This window comes from Lampetra fluviatilis, chromosome 2 (genome assembly GCF_964198595.1).
Source record: "Lampetra fluviatilis chromosome 2, kcLamFluv1.1, whole genome shotgun sequence".
NCBI classification, from domain to species: Eukaryota; Metazoa; Chordata; class Hyperoartia; order Petromyzontiformes; family Petromyzontidae; genus Lampetra; species Lampetra fluviatilis.
In genome coordinates this window covers 12,409,289-12,429,466 of record NC_136276.1, presented here as the reverse complement: position 1 = coordinate 12,429,466, position 20,178 = coordinate 12,409,289, and the positions used below count along the sequence as shown (strand labels likewise).

Here is a 20,178-nt window from a genome sequence, read left to right as displayed (position 1 = left end):
GCAATTATATTCATACTTATTATTAATGCTATTAGATTGTTCCTTCGTAAATTACATAATTTTATAAATTGCTTATGCCTTTCACAGTGAATACTTTCTTTTCAGAATTAAAATGAAAAGAAATTGTATAAAAAATTTTTATTGACAATGGATTCCTCTTGAAGGACCACTGGAATATTAATTAAAATATCAGATTTTACCTATCCCTGCAGGAAAAGAAACAAACATAGCAATGAATATCGTAATGACTGTAATTGCTGATGCTCAATGGAGGTGAAGCGCATGGCTGAGCAGAGATCCCAATCTGCTCTGTTGGCGGCGGGTAGACACAAGTGCCAGCACTGTTTTGCCGGAATCCTTGCCCACGACACAGCGGCCACTTGAACCGATGTGTCCTGAGACTGGCGGTGGGCGTAGAAATGTTCGGTTATCTGAACGTTGTATTCTGCCCACCTCACTCCTCGTGCGACTGACGCTCTTGTCAGTTGTGATGGGGGATGTCCTCGCCATGTTATGAGGGCAGCATTTCCTTACGCCTTGTCTGCCGTGCTGGGTACTGAGCAAAATGATCAAAGTGTTTTTAAATCAGGGCCTGGTGCTCGTGCAGCCAAGTCGCCCACCACTTCTGGTGCCTGGGGCCCATACACTCTATAGATAATGGAGTGTGTAGCCTTTTCAACCTGTGGAGCAGTTGAGAGCTTTGATTCCCTTCCAATCTATATCTGAGTCTCTAAATATACTTTATGATGAAAGGGCCAATCACACAAAACAGGTTTTCAAATTTTTTTTCAAAATGCCATGTGAGATTTTAAAAGTTATGGGACTGGTTTGAATCGGATTGCTCTAATTGCTTCACGATTGCGTGCGTTCATCCATTTTTTGAGAATTAATCAATTCAACAAAAGTCTAAGAAACCCCATCTAAATGCACATTAAACCTCGTGTTACATGGTAGAATGTATTCTATACATACTGACCTATTTAGCAAATATGCATGACAATAATATGCATCACACAGGGGATCAGTAGCGCAGTGGTTAGAGCCCAGCGCTGCATCTCATGGTGACCTGCCCGAGTAAAATCCCTCACTGCAGCTGACATCAGTGGCGAGTGATAGCTGGGACTGGCCCCCTTGCTTCACCAACGCGCATTGACCAGTATGGTGAAGTATGGTCATATATACCCCCACAACTGACACAGCATTGGTAGGCCGTCATCAAGTAGTGTATGGACACATATTTGTAAGGTATTATCACATCGCAAATGTATTCATTATTGTAAACTATCGAACAATTTCAGTGTTTGGTATGACTAAGTCAGCTTTGGATAAACCCGTTTAAATCTCTGCAATTTAACATCCCCTCAGCCTAAAGTGATCTACTTACTGTTTCATTGAAAGTTCTGGTTTCTTCTAATCTTTGAATTTCCATGACACACGGCTACTGAGTGGAGGATTCTTTAACATTAGTCCAGACGAGCTTTGGCAGCCACCTTGAACCAGAAGATAGGTAAATGCGCATCCCTGCAATTGCTTGCTCAAACATGCAAGTTTTGGTAGAAGGGCCTCCACTGGAAGGAGCTGTGGAGAGCCACCTTAGAAGGTATTTGGCCTACTCTTCCAACTGGCCAGACAGTTTTGTGCTGAAAGTGTTCAGCTTGCAAGGAACCGTGAAAACAAGTGCATGTTCAGGTGCGGCAGCGATAGTGTATAGGGTGGTGACCGGTGTAGTGAGTGGATAGCTGAGGTTATTTGACCGAAGTGGCCCCCACTGTGCTTCTTCGCCAACCCCCCACCCCGCCCATCGCTCGTGTAGCCATCGGCAGTCAGTGGCATCAGCCCGTGCTCCACCCTGACGAGCGGATCCCCTTCCCCCGGGACGGGCAGCCCCTGCTCCACGCTGCACGGAGGGCCCGCGGGGGGCTCCAAGCCAACGCCGCCCAGCAAGGGCAGCCCCTACAGCAGCGTGGGCAGCGCCAGCTCCACCCTGGAGAGCAAGGACAGCGGCATTATCGGTGAGCGGCGCCGCCCGTGTTCACCGGCTCGCTAACGTCGACGTGCCACTGCGCTCGTTATTCTACCGCTGCTGTTGTCTCTTTCGCCCGAGAGTGAATAATGAGGGCCGCATGGACAGGATGAGTCTCTCAGAGCAATGGATTGCACAATAAACATTTAGCCTTAATGGGCTCACACCTTCTTAAAATAGTTGATTCTTTAATTGAGTTGTGACAAAAAATGCCCATCACGTGCTTCATAATTTTAGGTTAACAAATTGTAAAAGGGGACTGGTACCTCGTACATGCGAATTATATATCCCAGTATAAATATTTTATTCATACATTGCATTGTATTTATGAACGTGGTAATACCGCTCGCAAAATTAGATGGTTTATTTACAAGTAGATGAAGGTATACAATAACATTGTCTTTACACATTGTCTCACATCTTCGGGTTGTCAGAGAGAGGGCTTCCAAAAAAAATATCATCGTGCTCAGAGTGAGCACCACCTCGAGAATAATGACCACTGCAGACTCGTGTTCCAGACAACGGGGGCTTTCAGCGTAATGCCGAGGTCGGGCGACACAGCTCTCTAAATGTCACAGAAATGATTACGAGTGCTTCATTGATGCCAGGAGCAGGTCGAGGTGAGAATAGAAATATGGGGTTTCTGGCCAGCCTGCTACCGGCGAGTTTAATGAATGGTAGCCTGCACTAAATAAAATTTCCTTTTGAGACGGGGTCTGCTCGTCTGCCTTTTTATTCGCCAATAAATTTAAAAGCATTTGGGGCCGCCTTTATAAAGAATTCTGATAGGAAATCATAATGGGCTGTGCATTTTTCAATTTGGCTTCTCAATGTGCGTGTGTATATATATTTGTGAATTGTTTTTGTGAAGGTGTACAACAGTGACTTTTAACATCGCAATTAAGACCTTGGGAAAAATACGCTCTCACTAATTGGCCCCGTTTTGATGAGGTTGACTGGCAATTGTCTACAACCCTGTTTGCCACCATAATTACGACTTTCATAAAATCGTGGTGCAGCGTAGCAAGTGTATTTTTATTAGCACGCACCTTCTTTTGGTTATATACTGCCACTGACATCGCAGCGGTTAGGTACCCTCGTGTGCAGGTCTTACAGCACTGTTTAATTCAGCTAGGCAATTACTGTACACAAAATAAATGCAATATAACACCACAGTAGTTCTACACGTTTAAAAAAGCAATACTCGAGTCGATTCTTAGGTCGAGATGATTGATATTTGAGCTAAGACCGATGGAATGAAAGTGATTTGAGGCAAGAAAAAGAAAATGACATTTCAACTGATAGCCCATCAATCATAAGGGATGAAAACTCCCGATAAAGCCTCTTATATCCTACTCATTGCCGGAATTGTGTACCGATTCCTGAATGCAATTTTGTTTCCTGTATAAATTCACGATAATGGAATGCTGATACGGCAACTAAAATGATGATTGATATTTGATATCAGCAGCACCCTTAAAAGGAGTAGGGTGATGTGTCGACTGACTGACTGACAGGTAGGTTATTGCGAGTAACCCGCGTATGATGGGATATCTTCATTTTAGAACAGTCAGTGGTGATATTGCTGCTCTGTTGTCAAGTCTACATTGTCGTGTTGGGTGCAGCCAAAGTAAATAGGGGGTAGGTATGTTATTTATTTTAGAGGTTTTCAATAGGATAATGGATTGATTGTCTGGTCAGAATTTAGTGTCACCAGTGTCCTTTGTTTGAATACTGCCAGCTTCGCAGGAAAATATTAATCAGAATCAGAAATGTTATTTATACCGGAGGAATCCGATGAGCTATAAAGCTCTTTCACAGATGTCCAGTGGAGGCAGTTCAGAACGTTACAACAAACAATACTGACACGCACAATAGGAGTGCAAATTATAGGTAAACAAATCACTTTAAAATATATAAAATGAGACTTAAACGATTTATTTTATCTTACGAGGTCTGAAGTAGTGCAATTTGACCAGTGATTTTAGCAAGGATAAAGGATCTGTGGTACCATTTAGTTACATGCCTGTCTCTTTCTGGCAGTACTGTATATCATGGCAATGAAGGTTTTAACAGAAAGGAAGATCGGATTTTCCTGTGATAATTGTGAGCGTGTCAGTAAACGTTCGGCATTTTGGAACATTCGTTGTACAATTTCATCTTGTAAATGGATTGTAAAAGTGAGTGATTAATTATTTAGTACCGTTTATTTACACACAGTTGCCATGCCATTTTAAGAATAACATGCTGGACACAGAACTGCATTTCACAGTATGATTTTTATCTCACATGAAAAAGACACTGGCTGTCCCACACACGTACGTGTGGTACAAAATGAAGCACTTTATATGCAAGAAGGCACGCACACAGCGCAGGAATTGTTCACATATAAAAGCACCTGTAGGCACCGCGAGCAGACTGCAGCCATCTCGCAGTTCCTATTGAGTTGCATGGACAAAGTACGCGATTCTATGTTTTGAATGCACTGCAGAGGTGGTAAATGTAATGTCTGAGTGAGTAACCCCAAATGCTATAATTCCTGTTTGTACGAGGGAACAACATCACTTTATTTCCAGCGAGCTTCATGACAATATTTAAAATGTCACTCATTTGTGTATAGTGATGAGTTTTATTCATATGTTGCTGTATTCAGCCATTTTGAATGCCTCCTTGGGTGATATTACACCCTTTTCAAAAATGCACATAGTCTGCATTTTTTGTGGTGATCAAGTATGCTAACCTAAATGCTCAGGCATCTTAAAGAACGGTGACATTTGAAATGTGGTTTTACCAGAGGTCACTTGAATATCAGGTGATCCTTTAACACCAAACCATTTTGTGCCCATGTTTGTGTTTGACATCAAACAAAACACACCAAACATGTGGAACCAAAATTTACATAAAACAGTGATTTAAGGATAGATTTATTTATCTTTGCTCTTCTTTTCAGCCACAATAACGAGCTCCTCAGAAAATGTGGAACGGAGTGGATGCAGCCTGGAGCGGAGTAAGGAGGAAAGTGGGGAAGGTGGCGATGGAGGGAGCACGGGCACCAGTCCCTGGCACCACCCGGGCCAGGCCGGGCCACAGGGAGAGCCGACCGGTGCCGCTGGGACCAGGCCATCTGTGTGCAGCCAAAGTCTGAGTCGCACGTTGGAAGGAGCAGCTGGAGCCGCCCAGCTGCCTCTCCAGGAGGCCGTGTCTGCCCACATGATGCCCAGGCCCAACTCGGTGGCAGGTGCTTGCTTATTTATGTATTTATCTGTCCATCTCTGGCACAACCAGTGACAAAATGTATTCCAGTGTTGAAGGCAGAATCCCTTTTTGTGATGTTCTTTTTGCTTTCGTGAATTTACAAGGGTGGAACTGGGTGGTAAAATTGTTAGCTCACTGCGGTGTGAACACAACTAGCCCATTTCGATCCCTAACATCAGTGGAGAGTGGTGCTCTAACTGGTCTTCTGCTCTCCCCACACTTCACTCACGTGCCTTTACCAGCATGGTGAAGTATGGTGAAACAAAAACAATGACTGATATGGCATGAAGAGGCCTAAAAAAATACAAAAGAATACTAATAATGTTAACAGTTTATCTGGCCAAGTAGTATTGTTGGAGAGCCCAACTCACCATTATAAGGTTGTGAGTTCATGTCATTGGTTGGATTACACCCATCATTCTCCAGAGGTCAATAAAATGAGTACCACTTGAGAAAGTTAACGGTAGTTATCGTATAGAGAGACTGACCCTAAAATAATGTTGAAATTCCACTGCTGGCTCCGGGTCACCAACAGAAATGGAATGAGCCCCATACCATTCGAGCGTGAATAGATAGCCAGTTTGACTTTTTTCCTTTACATATACTGCTGAATTGTGTCTTTGTTGTCACAAAAAATCTTCAATTTTGCCTGGTCATAACATGGTTAATAACAGGAAACCAGTGTGTTTTTCGTGCCCTTGTTTGTTTATAGACTTGGTTGCTCGCCTATTCATTCAGTGCTTTGTTCATTGTGGAAGTTAAAAATGCTGAGATAAGCAATTTAATTATGACCCAGAGGATTGCACTAGGGCTAGTATTGTCTCAGTTGTGTGATGAACAAACCAGAACTGAATTACATTTGTTTAATACTCAGAACATTTTCATATGCAGACACGTCTTGTGCTGTCTATGTTCAGTAGAGCCTTGCTATCCCCACGCTTTTGTAAGGCAAGTACACATTTTTGTTTAGTTTGTCACACAGTATGTTGTGAGATGTGTGTAAGAGATGTGTGCATACTGCACCACTGTAGGTCTCTGTTAATGGCATGTTGTGTACTTCTATGGTTGCTTGTCTGAGACAAATGATGGCACATGGTTCTCAATGGGAAATTGTAAGGTATTCTGGCTTTACTATCTTGAAGGCTTTGTGGGTCAAAGGGCTTGCATTCCAGCCATACCAACCCCAACACAGCTTGGTATTCAGTGACAGATGTGTTTCGTTGCTTAGCTTTTACCCACAAGCATATCCACATGCAGCAAGGAAACTTTCCATAAATAAGTTATCTTTCTTGGGTCAGTGCATAACTCATGTCAATAATTCCATTACTCGTGGATGTAGGATTTTGCACCAACCTGGCTTGAGTGATGGTATTTAGAAAATGAAGAGGGACAGGCCACGAATGGCTTTGCCCAGTGGTTGTGAAGTTTTGACGGCAGTGTAAGGCTGTGAGGAGCAGAGACTGTAGATGGAGTTCTGCTGAACAACAGTAGTCAAGTGTTTTGACTGCATTTATTAATCAATATCTTTGCGGTGTGTTATTTGAGAAGAAATTGATCAGTCGGTTAATTTCAGTGGATTTTTTTTTACAGTCGCCACTGCATCAAACTCATTTAGCGTCATACAAACAATGTAGCCATCTCCAGATCTCCAGATGAATGTAATGCGTATTAATCTTAAGTATTGAAACAGCATTTTTACCACACTAGCAGGCTTTAGCAGTTAATATCTCATGTCAAATGTGGAAATAACTTGGAAACATCTACTCCCTTTTAAAGTGTTTCCTGCCTTTATATGTTGTATTTAAAGGAAAACTGGGCAGCCAATGCATTGTTTTGGAGTTCCTTCGTGTTTCCTAGGGAGACAATGTGCACTCAGAGCGCAGCGCATTTTCGCATTTTGCTCGACTGACCCTTTCACAAAACAGAGACCCAAGTTGACAAACGCAGTCGAGACCATTTCATCTTCGTACTGCTGACCTCATCGTGACGGCTGGATTTGAATCGGCAGGCGATTTTTCCGTGACTGGATAGCAGCAGTGTTTTTTTGTTACATCAAGATAGCCTGCACGCTTAACAGCCTTTCCAGGGGTTAGCTGAGGCCAACAAAAGTAGAGGACATTCAGTGCATATTTTGCACAAATATGCAACCAAACAACAAAACGAGTAATGGTAACTGTGTCTGGTACCCACACAACTTATGCTTAACCGCCTGGTATTGTAAAACTATCTAAAGCAAAGTGAACCACTGGTAAATGTGCGATTTCCATGCTTGATACTGAAACAGGCAGCCCTAATGTGGCACAGTGGCAGTGGAGCATTTCTATTCCCCGTTCCCTGCTGGTTAGCGGGCACGGGAGCAGCAGTGAGGAGACTCGGCTGTTATTTAGCCACGTGCACCTGAAGTGGCCTAAAAATCCTGCACCCTTCATTCAGCTGAGCTTTTTTTTCTCAACAAAATTGAAGGCAAGAGGTGTGCTCTGTGCACATTCATTCACAAATATGCGAGCACTATGCGCCACAGTGGCGAGATGTTAATTATCTCGCCTGGTATGAAGAAGGTCGTTGGTTTTATCCCGACCCTGATACCTGTATATTTGTAGTTTTAAGTTTTCTCCCCGTCGTCGCACGAATTTTTATCCAGGTCCTCGGGTTTTGCACTCCACATGTTTGGTTGCTATACATTTTCACATGATAAACCATTTTGTTGAGCTATCATTTGTGGCCAGGGAACTTCTGAAAAACAGCTACATCGCTCAATGGGCCTTACCTGGCAAAATAAACATAGTAGTTTTAAATAAATTATAACGTCATTCAGGACCGACTCCCTCCTTATGTCATTCAATAATTTTTCTTGAAAAAAAAATCCTTAAGGACGTGGTCAAACAACCCAAGCAGGACCCTTCTGAAAAAAGTCTTCAGACCTCAGTAAGGCTCTACCAGATGTATAAAGGACTGTATTAAAGTATAATAACTGCAACAACCTAAGTGCATTCCTGCATCAAAAATGGAGTTTCCGAAAGTATCAAAAAGTGCCCGATCCTTTATTATTACGACAACAATCTGACTCGAATATTTATTCTTTTTATTCCTTTAAATCATAGCGGTTCCTGCAGCGTTGTGACCTTGAATGGGCAGACACAAAGCAAAGCATGGAAGAAAGCTGCTTCATGTTGAACCCATCTTTGTGGCTCATACCGGCCTCGATTACGATGATAGATGTGATTTATATGATAGAAGGACTTAGAAAATCTGCAACAGTTTTAGCAGTCATGCCCCCTATTTCATCTGCCCATGCCGGGGCCGGCCTTGCTGTGTGGAATGTTAGGAGCCAGGGCAATGAGAGTGCGTAATCGGTGGCGGTCAGGGTTTGCTTGAGGTGAAGCCATGCCCTCGTCTCAAAAGCTTCTTTGTGCCATTTAACGGGGAATGGTCGGCGTGTTTTCCGTTTCATGTAAGGCTATAGCCGCAGTAGGTCCGTGGCTCCGAGCAGCTGTATAATGGGGGCTCTGTGTGGCTCGTGCTCACCCTGGCTGTGATTGCAAATAATCTCGTGCAAATTCGATACCGTTCAGGTTCACCTTGAAGAGTGTTGAGTCACGGAGGCATAATTTTGATTTCAGAATGGGAGGTGGTTTTATTATTATTAATACATTTTAAGCTTGCCAAAAATATATACATGAATGGTAGATTCAGCCAGTTTCAGTTAAGATAATTTTAATGTAGTTTTTTTAATGTTTATTTAATTTTTTCAAACAATTCCTCTTCTGCTGATAGTTTTTCCATGTTATTATGTCATGTATCTAGGGCCCTTGCTGACATTTTATTTAGGAGCAGTTTTGTCAATACATCAATCACTTTTCGATTTAAAGCTTTCGTGACTGTAGGGATTCATCTTGGTTCTTTCGGTAAAGTCACGTAAAAGGGAAATAATGTCGTGAGAATTATTTTATTTTATTATGTTTTATTTTTATTATTTTATTACTTCCCTTCTACGTGACTTTACCGAAAGAACCAAGAAGATCAATCACTTTGTGGGCGATTACAGTGAATTATACTTTGGCTTTAATTTGGATGCTATATACAGCATACACTGATTAATATACCCGACTGACTACAGTTTGCCAAGCGGTGGTTTGGTTTTTGCACTGTCCAATGCACAATTGACATCTGATTAAGGTTCTCCTAATGTGAAAATCTTACCAGTGAGTATCCTGTGGCTCAGTTGGTGCGAAAGGCAGAAAGGAGCCCCGTAACTAAACTGCAATTACATGTGCTTGTCTTGGCACAAGTGTTGGTAAAAGAGCGGATTCGCACTTCAGACTCGTGCTTGGATGATGTGCGAAGAAGCACTGTGTGTGTGCCTGAACAAGCGACAAAAATACCGGGTCATTGAAGGGTCAGAGCTGCGGAACGTGTACAGCGGGTAATGTGCTGCCGCAGAGTAGCAGCGATGAGACGCCATTATCTTAGCAGGTTTATAAAGTCACTGGCTGTCGGCACGTTTTTGTGGCCTTTTCATTTGGAACTTTAGCAGGTGATTTACAACCAGAATCGAGCAGTAATCCCTTTCTTGTGGCCAGCAGCTTCTGTGCCCAATGAGAGCTTATAAAAATGTGGTTTATAACTTAACCTAATTTGGCATTTTTATTTTGTGTTCTCTCATTGAAATACAATGTCCCCCGTTTGTAGCTATTAAAGAGTTTTATGAATACTTTCTCGGCAGTCCTTATCTAGTGGATGGAAATCTTAATGTCGATGGGGGAGACCAGTCTGCGAAAGGATAATCATTCATTGGGAGATAATAATTGAAACTACATCATTATGACAACGGTGTCCCCTTCACCATCCTGCACAGCCCCAGTGTGGTGAAGTATAGCCGAACAATCCCCATGGCCGAAATGGCACAGAGCAGTCCTTCATCTTGCAGTGGATTTTTAAAAAACGTGTTTAAATATTGTTATTGATGTGTGTTATTTATGATAACGCAGCACTGTATTGCACATTCACACACAGACGCAGTGCATGCAATCGTACACGCACGCTAAACATTTACTCCCACTGGATGCCAGGGCCTCTGAACAGGGAATAGGAACCTGGCAACAATTACCAATCGTTTGGTTGTCTCTCCTCATTCTCCCACCTACTGTGAGTGCCACTAAGAGCACATCTATTAGTAATCTGTGATTGGCCCAGGCACAGCTGCGGGTGCCGCATTACAAGCAAACCTTGGGTGTGAATGGCAGCCTCCGAGGTCTCGTATACGTGCGCCATGGCTGACGGTCTCCCTCAGGAACGTCGAGCAAACAACGGCCTTCCTTGAAACCACGCCTGTCCGTCAGTCAGTCACTCTTCTTCGAGCGTTTGCTTTTTAAGACCTTGCAGCTGCCCGGTTCAAGGTTTATGTTGCAGACATTTTTTTTGCGAATCTACTTTTGGTTCCTCGGGTAATGCTTTATAATGTGACAGATGTCCCTGATGGGTTTACATCGGATAGCTGCCAAAAATAAATAAATAGATAACTAGTTAAATATGTATTTATTTGCATGCAGTGCTAGCCCCCCTCGCTGGACTTTATCCCAGTTATTTTTTTTCTCTCGTGGGAAATGGTGGGGATACAAAAGATGCCCATGCTGCCTGTGTACTGCTTCAGTCCTTCCTTCCCCTGGGCTGTTGCAATGTGGGTCTTACTGCAGGTGCTTTGCTAAACACTTTGCTTCTTTTCTAAATTCCTCCTAAAAAAAAGCCCCGAGAGAGAGAGGGGGAAAAATGTTTTTTTCCCAAGCTGACGTAGCGATTGTGTGTGAAGAAAGAGCCTTTTGTAGGTGGTTGCTCTGCGTCAATGCGTAGTCGTGTAGAGTGGTGAATGTACGCCGACTGGCTGTACCTTTTTGAGGACTGGAGGAAAAATGAAGTTCTTTGTATTTCACTGGAAGTAGCTGTTTAGGTGGGGTTTCAACAGGGCCCTTAAACCCATGCAGGCTGCCCCATTTGTGAACTGAAATAGATATATAATTGAATCTCACGTTATGATGCAATGGACCTAATTTCATGATCATTAGCCATCTTGAGCATTGCAGCCTGAAAATGTGAATGCATTGTCCCCTTCAGCCTCATGTACCTCACCACTTTATTGGCTTCTTGTTAAATTCTGCCCCAATACTGTACATTTGCAGCACTGCCTTCTGATAATGTAATAGTCCACATTAAATATAAAACCTAGATAGTAGACGCTGTGGTTGAAATGTTGTTCGTTCAAAAACGTTCCTTAAATAGCTATGATACACTATATTGGTGCTCAGAATTAAGCTCAAGAGGTATGGGTAAAAATCATGTCATCATGATCAGTCAGTCATTCATCCATTATCGAGTCATCAACGTAATTTATCCAGAATAGTTAAGTGGTGAGGTGATGCCATTTGCTGTGCCATCAACCCCGGTTATCTAATGGAAAGACTGGCTCCTCCCATAGCAATATGGAGTTTCCTCCACCAGCTCAGGACAGTCACTGTAGATTAACACTGCCTCCGGCACCTCTGACCACGGACACCTTAAATTATATTGTTCAGTTTAGAAATGTCAATGGCCCAAGTCATCCGCCATCGGCCATGATCTATCCACTGCCGGATGACTTACGCCCTCATCAATGGCCTACATATTCAAAGTAAATCAGACGCTTTACTTCAACTGGAGGAATCTCTGATAAGCTCTTTTTAACAGATATCCAGTAACATTCCATTTCTATGATGAATTATGCAAGTTGCTTCAATAAAGCCAACACAACCCTGTCCTTACATGCAGCAAGCCATGCAAAGCATGAAAAAGATAAAAGGGCTGCACTAACTGCTTAAGGGCATAGTTGCCCATTAAGGACACGTGTGCCAGTCTGGAGCCCTTCACTCCGAGGCTCTCGCTTTGTGCACGTATGCCACACTCCATGTGTTTTAACCCCACGTGATAGCCATATCAACATTCATGCCGTGCTTGACAGAGGACAGCCAGCATGTAGCTTTTCTTTGCCAGACATGTTTTATCTGTCATGGCATTCACCCTGATGCTCTGTACACTGCTGCAGTGCTCAGCTCACATCCTCTGCCTGCCTCGCAGCGCAGCAGGGAGCGGTGCTTTTAGTACTGTATTCATGGGTTTCCTTAATAATAACGCTTCTTTATATAGCTAGGTCAGCCCTATGTAATTTATGCTTAATCGTAAATATATTATTTTCTAAGGACTGCTTTTGGGAAATTAGTTCAGAGGGGCGACGGGCGCAGTAGAGATATCTCTCTCGATATTTATAGGATTTAATTAATTGAGCATTAAGGTGGTGGAGCAGAGAAGCTTGTTGTGTAGGAGGGCATTTTACTTTAATTGTGTAATTTTATGGAATTTATAGAGCAATCTAATGGGTGTGGGGATACTTTATTGCTAATTATGGAGGTCCTGTACTTTGTAGTTAAAATGCGATAATTGTAGTGTATTTTAAATAAGAAAGTGATGTTATTACATGCTGGGTAAAATACGTATTTGTTTAAACCCCACATGCATTGCCAGTTGTTTTTTTTTGTAGCACTATTCATTGTCATTTTTACATTTAAATGCATTCACCTGCAACCTTTATTATTGTTTTAATCTAGTATTTTAAGTGTGCTACTCTAACTGTGTTTTATTGTGTCTTCTACCATTTACATTTTTGCTTCTTCACCTGCCGCCTTCGCTGCTGCTGCACCACTTTGGCTCGTGTAGCCACGAGCTCGGCCAAGCTGGAGGACCTCTCCTACTTGGACGAGCAGCGCTGTACTCCGCTCCGCACCTCCATCCGCATGCCGCGGCAGCAGGCAGCCGCCGGTCGGCTTCAGCAGGAGCTGCGAGGTGATGGCATGGGCCAAAAGAGCTCTCCTCTCCCTACTGTCACCCTCATTCATGTTTGTTCCTAAATATTCAGAGGAGCTAACTCTTGAAAAAAAAATTCCCCCCTGAAATATGTCCTCAATTACTTGATCACTAATCCCATGAGTCAACACCCTGCCTTCTCACCACCCAGTTTCTCTTCGAGCTGACCTACAATTAGCATCATTCGACGAGGGCTCACATGTGACCTATGAGCCTATGTGCTACACATTATCATCCGGCAGTGTTTGTGTGGTGTTGACATGGGCACACAGCTGTGTGAATTGCCTCTAGTAGGGTAAACTGTCACGCAAACAAAATTTTTTCCGATGCTCAAATGAGAAACGATGTACTAATTCCTTGTGGGCCCAGTTGGCAAATGCACCACCACTTTTGTCATTAATGAGCACTGTCTTGTAAATGAAAATAAACCTTTGAGTAACCGGGCTGCATTTATAAGTGCTGAAGTTGGTAAGCATTTTCTGCCTCTGCAAACACAGTCCCTGAATTGTATTACCTTTCCTGTCAACAAGAATAAATACCTGCTATATTACATTTAAAAGACAGTCACACTCCATAAGCTATCCGTGTACCGTGCATCTCTGCCTTTCCACACCTCACTGTGTTGGGGTTTCAGAATTGGGTCTGTGTGGCTGTCGGGTTTGGAGTTCATTGCCGTGCTTTCCCCGTCCTTACAGCTCGCTTCTACCCGTTCCAACCACCGGAAGCTGTCCTAAAGCCTCTACTCTTCGAGGTGCCCAGCATCACGGCTGACTCCGTGTTCGTGGGCCGGGACTGGCTCTTTCATGAGGTCGAGGTGGCACTGTGCAGCGCCGACTCGCAGCGTAGCCGCGGGGCCATGGTGGCCGGGGACATCGGCTTCGGAAAGACGGCACTGGTGTCGCGGTTGGTGGCGCTCAGCTCGCATGGCAACCGCATGAGGCAGATCGTGTCAAGCAGTTCCAACCCAGCCCCCAGGGGTGAGTGTGGGCCAAACCCCGCAGCGCCTGCCCAGGCAGCAGTGGCGATTTGCGACTTTGCTTTGCTTTTGGAGACATGACGGCCTTTGTCTCGGCAGGTGCTTCATTTGAATAATGAGAATGCAGAGGAAGTGGCGACATCTGAGCTTCCTCCACAGGATGGGAGGATGAAATCCATGCAGCTTCCTGCAAAAGAGCCGGTCTGGCTAGGACCCAGCTCTAGTGCTTTGTTGTCTTCATATAAATGTGTTGCTTCCGTCTTGCATTTATCAATAAATCACCTGCACGTGTCATCTGAAACTGGGAAAGTCGAGTTGGAGATGCCAGTCCCTTCAAACCAGAGCCACTGCTGCAAATCTGGCCATAAAGCTGCCTTGTCTTTTGGATTGTACGTGCAAAATGTCACGATATTATTTTGCCGTTTTCCAAAGGTTTTTGCTTCTGCAATAGGTGTTTAATTCTAATTTGTTTTTCTTGATAATAAGCTTGGGGGCCCAAAAGTGGATATAGATGCCGAGCCTGCTAAGCATTCATGTGATATATTGTTGTAGTGGCAGTTTAATTTGCTTACAAAGCCCACCCTTGCAAAATTGTAAAGTTCCTATATTTAATGCTCTGTAATTTTTGAGAGTGCAAAAACACAACAGAGAATTAAAAGAAATGTAATATATTTGCTGGGGGGTTATGCTACAGGCTCAGAATAGATGGGTGTTGGTGTTCACTATATTTTGTACACTGGCTAAAGCTGTCTACATGTGTTTTCAAATATCGAATTCAAGAATAATGAAAAAATATGTTGCAAAAAAGCCACATTTGTTTCCATAATTTTGACGAAATTGAAGCAGGTAGGTATGAGATGATTAATTCATTCATTGCTCAAAGGTGATTGTTATGTTAATAATATGCACATCAAATCATGCATATCAGAATCGATTACTGAAGGAATGTAAATTATATGCAAAATATAAGCTGATATTACCTTCAGGCTAATGGAGTGGATAAACCTTTTATAAAAGAGAATACAAATGAAACAGCAAAAATGTAAGGTCCCTTTATTAAAATCACGGCCATCAATAGTGACAAACTGTTGAGCAACACGCGCATTGCAGCGAACGCTGCAGATTTTTGGATAATAACCCCGGGGACAGGTTAAGGGCCCCCGCCAGTGGCTTGGCGCTCATCTCCAGCTTGCTCGGCTTGCGCTGGTGTCTGCGAGCAGGTGCCGACTCTCTGCAGGAGCTGTCCCTCACCTACACGCCACAGCCCAGCCCTCACAGCAGCAGCAGTGCCAGCCTGGTCAGCACGGGCAGCTGCCCAAGCACCCCTGAGCTACGGAGGCTGCGCGAGGGAGCTGTGACTCGTCTGGCCGCGCGGGTAACCCCCTCGCACCCGAACAGCCGCTACTTCCATCACTTATTCAACTCAAGGCTTTTGGGATTGAACGGTTAAAGGTTTCGCTAAAGTTTTCTTAAGGATTTAAATGCCTGCCGCCCAAGGTTGGAACACAATCTGGATGCATTGCAGTGTGGTGGTGGTGGTGGTAACGAACACCCATTAACAGCGACTTGGAAGCGTTGGTGGATCACGCAGGAGGCTATAATGTGTGCTTGCTTGGCAAACATGTTGCTGTTGTGTATAAGCAGTAGTGCAAATAGATTGTGCAGCTGGACTGTTCTCCGCAGACTTATGTATGTTTTCTGTGCGCACTCAGATTTTCTCCCACATGAAAAATGTCCCTTTTATGAATTGGTTAAATGTCCTAGGCAGAATCCTCCTAATAAAGAGTAGTGACACTCAGTGTTGCTTTGGTGGGTAAAGGGTAGAATGTAAAAATGCATATCATCTAATTTGTATTGATGCAGAACAAACATGCACCAACTGGATGAAATCCAACAATAACAGGTGTCCAGTCTGATAATAATTTTGGCCCATGCACAGCAACAACAGTGATGGAGTATTTACGTACAGAGAGAAGCCTTGAAGCAAGTCTGTTTATACACCGGCAATGATAATTAGCTGGTGTTGGAATAGATGATGTGTGCTTACTTTGTGGGCTCTTGAGTTTCTGTGTTAAAAAACAGCCTTGGCCTCCGATAATGTTTTGTGCGTATATTGTTCAAAATATTTGTCGCCCTATCGACTGAGAAGACAAGCGTAGAGCTATCTTGAGCAAGATTTGTTTTAAATTACCAGCCTTCACAATTTGAACTTTGCTCAGTGCGTGCCAGTTTGTTTATGCTTGTGATGAGCATGTCAATCGGTTTCTCAAAGTTGTAATTGTCTCACAGCAAGATTTATAACGCTTTCTGTCCGGCTGGGTAGGGCCATGGCATTAGTGCTTGTCTGGCAGTCAGATATTTAATGACTTCAATTTCTGAGCAGGGGTCAACTCAGGCCATCAACCCTCCATTTCAAAAAAATTGTACCACACTGTGAGAAAGCAACTATGGTCATGTACTGTCATCAAGTTAGATTCGTTTCAGCTTACATTCACTCGGAGCTCGGGGAGGTTACTATGCACTACCGAAAGGTAATACATAAGTGTTTTACAGCCCTTTTCTCAACCCGTTCCTGGATTCAATTCCTAAAATTCTCCTTATGCAGTGTCAGTCATGGAAGTTGGTTGTTGGCCATACTTCACCACGCTTGTTATTGCGGGTGGATAGCACTTGCAGCTGATGTTAGCCACGGTCAGGAATCCAACTCAAGTGACTGGGCTCAAAACATAGTGCGCTCACCGCCGTGTCACTAGCTTCAAACAAATAAAGGTGCAGCCCTGTGGTTTCTTGTCCACGCCCCTGTTGGCAGAAGGTCCTCCACTAGAGCGAGAGCCAGAGAACCACCTTTAGAGGTTATTTGTTCTACCCATCCACGATGGCTAGAGGTCTTGGAAGAGGTGGGAGTAACCCAGACTTTATCCCACCTCATGTAACCTCCCGAAAGACTAACTGTGGTGTACCCATTTATATACCCCTGGGTGGATAGAGGTGGCGGAGATTTAACAAACTCGCCTGTTGCGTTAATTTCCGGGAGCCGCCCTGTTTATAAAGCTGTCCGCTGTTGTTTTGCGTGATGTGTCTCTCAAAGGTGGTGTCCTACCACTACTGCCAGGCTGACAATGCCTACACCTGCCTGGTGCCCGAGTTTGTACACAGCACGGCGGCGCTGCTGTGCCGCTCGCCGCAGCTGCCCGCGTACCGCGAGCTGCTCATGCGGGAGCCGCACGCGCTGCCCGTGCTCAGCCTGCGCTCGTGCGTGCAGGACCCGGCCGCCGCCTTCCGTCGCGGCATCCTCGAGCCGCTCTCCACCCTGCGCAGAGGTCGTGCCCCTTGACTTAACCCCTCCTGCACCCGGCACGCACGCGTGGTCGTCAGCCCGGGAACGGGAAATAACAGTTGGGACATCGCCACCCTGGGAGGTCCCGTATTCTGTGCGGCTTGGACATGTGATGTGTTTGGGGCTCCAACACTGCCAAGATGATGTTTTATGGAGAAGGCAAATTATTGTTTAACCGAAATGGGCTTTTTCCCTGTACAAGTACCAATCTGGATCATAGTCAGGACTCCTGCCCTTCCACAATACAGAATTAGAACACACGTGAGAATTTCTTGTTCTGCTCTAATCACACACTAATCTCACTGAGCTGCCACGTGGCGCGCGTGCAAATGCTTAATGTGGATTTGCATGATTTATGCGAGGACACTTCCGGTTTGTTGTCCTGGCTCTGAAAAGCCCGGCTGCGAGACTTAATTCTCTACTTTGTATTCCAATCCAGTGTGCGAGAGATAATTCTTCTTCAGGCTGCAGGCTGCGTGTGGCTGCCGTGGTGCTTTTACGGGTTAGCGTTATAGGACCGTTGCCTAGCAGCCCGTGACAGGGTTAGGGATGTCTCGTGGTGATTCGAGGTTGTTATGGTAAAAGTTGGTGATAAAGGCCCGACGCCATCCTTGACACCAATGCTGATCCCCTCTGACCCCCTGGCATACCTCTTGGCCCAAGGCAGGGAGAAGGAAAATCTGCTGAACGTTTATATATGTTGCTTAGCGGATTCTTTTAAAGCAAATATTTCGCTCGGTGAGCCTTCGATGGTTGTATAGAATCGCAGAGGCATTAAATAGTACAGTAGAGTATGTTAATACATACTATGTTATTGTGTTCATAAACATTAAACTCAAGATAATATTTCCACTACCAGACAATCATTACTTAGAATGAGTGTTGTTATTTTATGAAGAAATGTTTAATCGATTAAGCCACAAACTTTGTGAGACTATAATAGTCTGCAGTCAAATCATTTTACTGTCCAGTTGAATAATAATGAAATACACCAATGAGAATTTTCAATATTAACGATGCCATAATGTAATTAATTAAATAACACCGCAACCATGATTAATAATGCCAATTAATATTTAATTGGGCTGGTGGTAAATAAAGCCATATCCGTAAGTTGAGGTACAAATCACATTTTTTTACTTTTCCAGATGAGATGCCCAAAGCAAGTGAACGATGCTAAAGAGGCCTTAAACCGGTGTCCCCTGATTCTGTTGCTTGTTGATTTCCCCCGAGAGGTGTTGGCGTAGTTTCTTAGGTCATATTTGCAGCAGTCTTTTGCAGCTCCGCAGATAGCTGAGGAGAAGAGTGTGTGTAACACTCAAGAGACGTTGTTCAAACGTAATTTTGACTCGTTTATGAAAGACACATGATCTATCGTGGAGCATCACGGTGAATCGCGAGGCACCAAGGCCCACAACCAAGGTTTCTGTCATTCGATCGGGATGCAATTAATTTAAACAAACAACGAACATTTAATTTGCTACGTCTCCGTTTTATGTAACGTTAAAGGAGCGATGAATCACACATGTGAATGTGAGAAACGATTTTGTAGCCGTGTTTTATTTGGCTCTCTTCCCTCCTTAACGCCGCCTCAGGACAAAGTGAAGGTGGGTGGACAGGTAGCGACGAGGGAGCTCGGTGATACTCGGGCACTCATGTCTCATGACTATGCCCGCTGGTGATTACAGAGAGGAGAATCCCGGAGGAAAACTTCATAATCCTGATCGATGGCCTGAACGAAGCAGAGTTCCACAAGCCCGACTATGGAGACACCATCACCTCCTTCCTTGCCAAGATGTTGCCGCGGTTCCCGTTCTGGCTCAAGCTGGTGGTGACCGTGCGCTCCAAGCTGCAGGTGATGGGGGACGCGGTCAGGGGGTGCGTGGAACGGGCGCCATCACCACTGGAAGGCTCAAGACGCACCGAGACACGTCGTGCTGTTTTGGTTTTTTCAGAGATAGTCCAGCGACCTAATCCTGTAAACAAATATTGGTGAAAATGTTGAATTCACTGCAGAAATGTAAACAGGATTTTTTTTCCTATCAAAGGGAAAAAAAGATCTTGACGTTTCAATCAATTTGCATTCAGGATATTAAGCAATGCAATATAAGCGCTCGATTAAAAAGTGAAAGTATCACTAAGTACTGTTAAAACAGATATGTTTATCTGGTATTTACTTGTGATTGGAATGACAAGTGTTATCAGATAGGAATGTGTTGGCTGCGGTGTGGACGTTAGGAATAGAGGCATAGAACGCCTCGGTGCTAATTCACACGGCGCTCAAGCCCTGTGGGAAGTTAATATTAGGCTTCAGATATGCACTTTGGCTGCTGTTATTCTTGGAAAAGCATTCATAAATGCAAAGTGCATATTTTTCCATCTAAATTTGGTTGCAGATGTTCTGTTAGTAGCAGTCTGGTGTGGTGTTTTTCTCCACTTATTTTCGAATGATAGCCTGTAAAATAATGGTAACTAAAAAAATGTGTATAAAGCATTTGCGAGTTTAATTTTAGGAGCATTTTAATTACATTTGTGTGTACGTATGCAATGGCAGAGCCAGGATTTTCAGGTAGGGGGGGGGAACCCCTCCAGCAATGGAAAATTATAGGAGTTGTTAGTAAGTAAGGACTTGTGTGCGGCGATGGCGCAGCCATCGGTCGAGGGTCGAATTTGAACCGTGTGTGATTGGCATCGCGCTCG

General features: G+C 44.0%; 1 protein-coding gene across 4 annotated transcripts in view; it reads left to right on the top strand.

The window, feature by feature from the left end:
* The window catches only part of LOC144942826 (protein TANC1-like), a 113,854-nt gene that overhangs the window by 54,854 nt on the left and 38,822 nt on the right, over nucleotides 1-20,178 (top strand). For all 4 annotated transcript variants that reach the window (XM_078869841.1, XM_078869833.1, XM_078869823.1 and 1 more), the window contains 7 exons: nucleotides 1,814-2,012; nucleotides 4,974-5,261; nucleotides 13,019-13,144; nucleotides 13,861-14,142; nucleotides 15,362-15,516; nucleotides 17,230-17,461; nucleotides 19,167-19,333. In XM_078869841.1, the coding sequence (XP_078725967.1) occupies nucleotides 1,814-2,012; nucleotides 4,974-5,261; nucleotides 13,019-13,144; nucleotides 13,861-14,142; nucleotides 15,362-15,516; nucleotides 17,230-17,461; nucleotides 19,167-19,333 (1,449 nt within the window). The remainder of the gene's footprint in view (nucleotides 1-1,813; nucleotides 2,013-4,973; nucleotides 5,262-13,018; nucleotides 13,145-13,860; nucleotides 14,143-15,361; nucleotides 15,517-17,229; nucleotides 17,462-19,166; nucleotides 19,334-20,178) is intronic.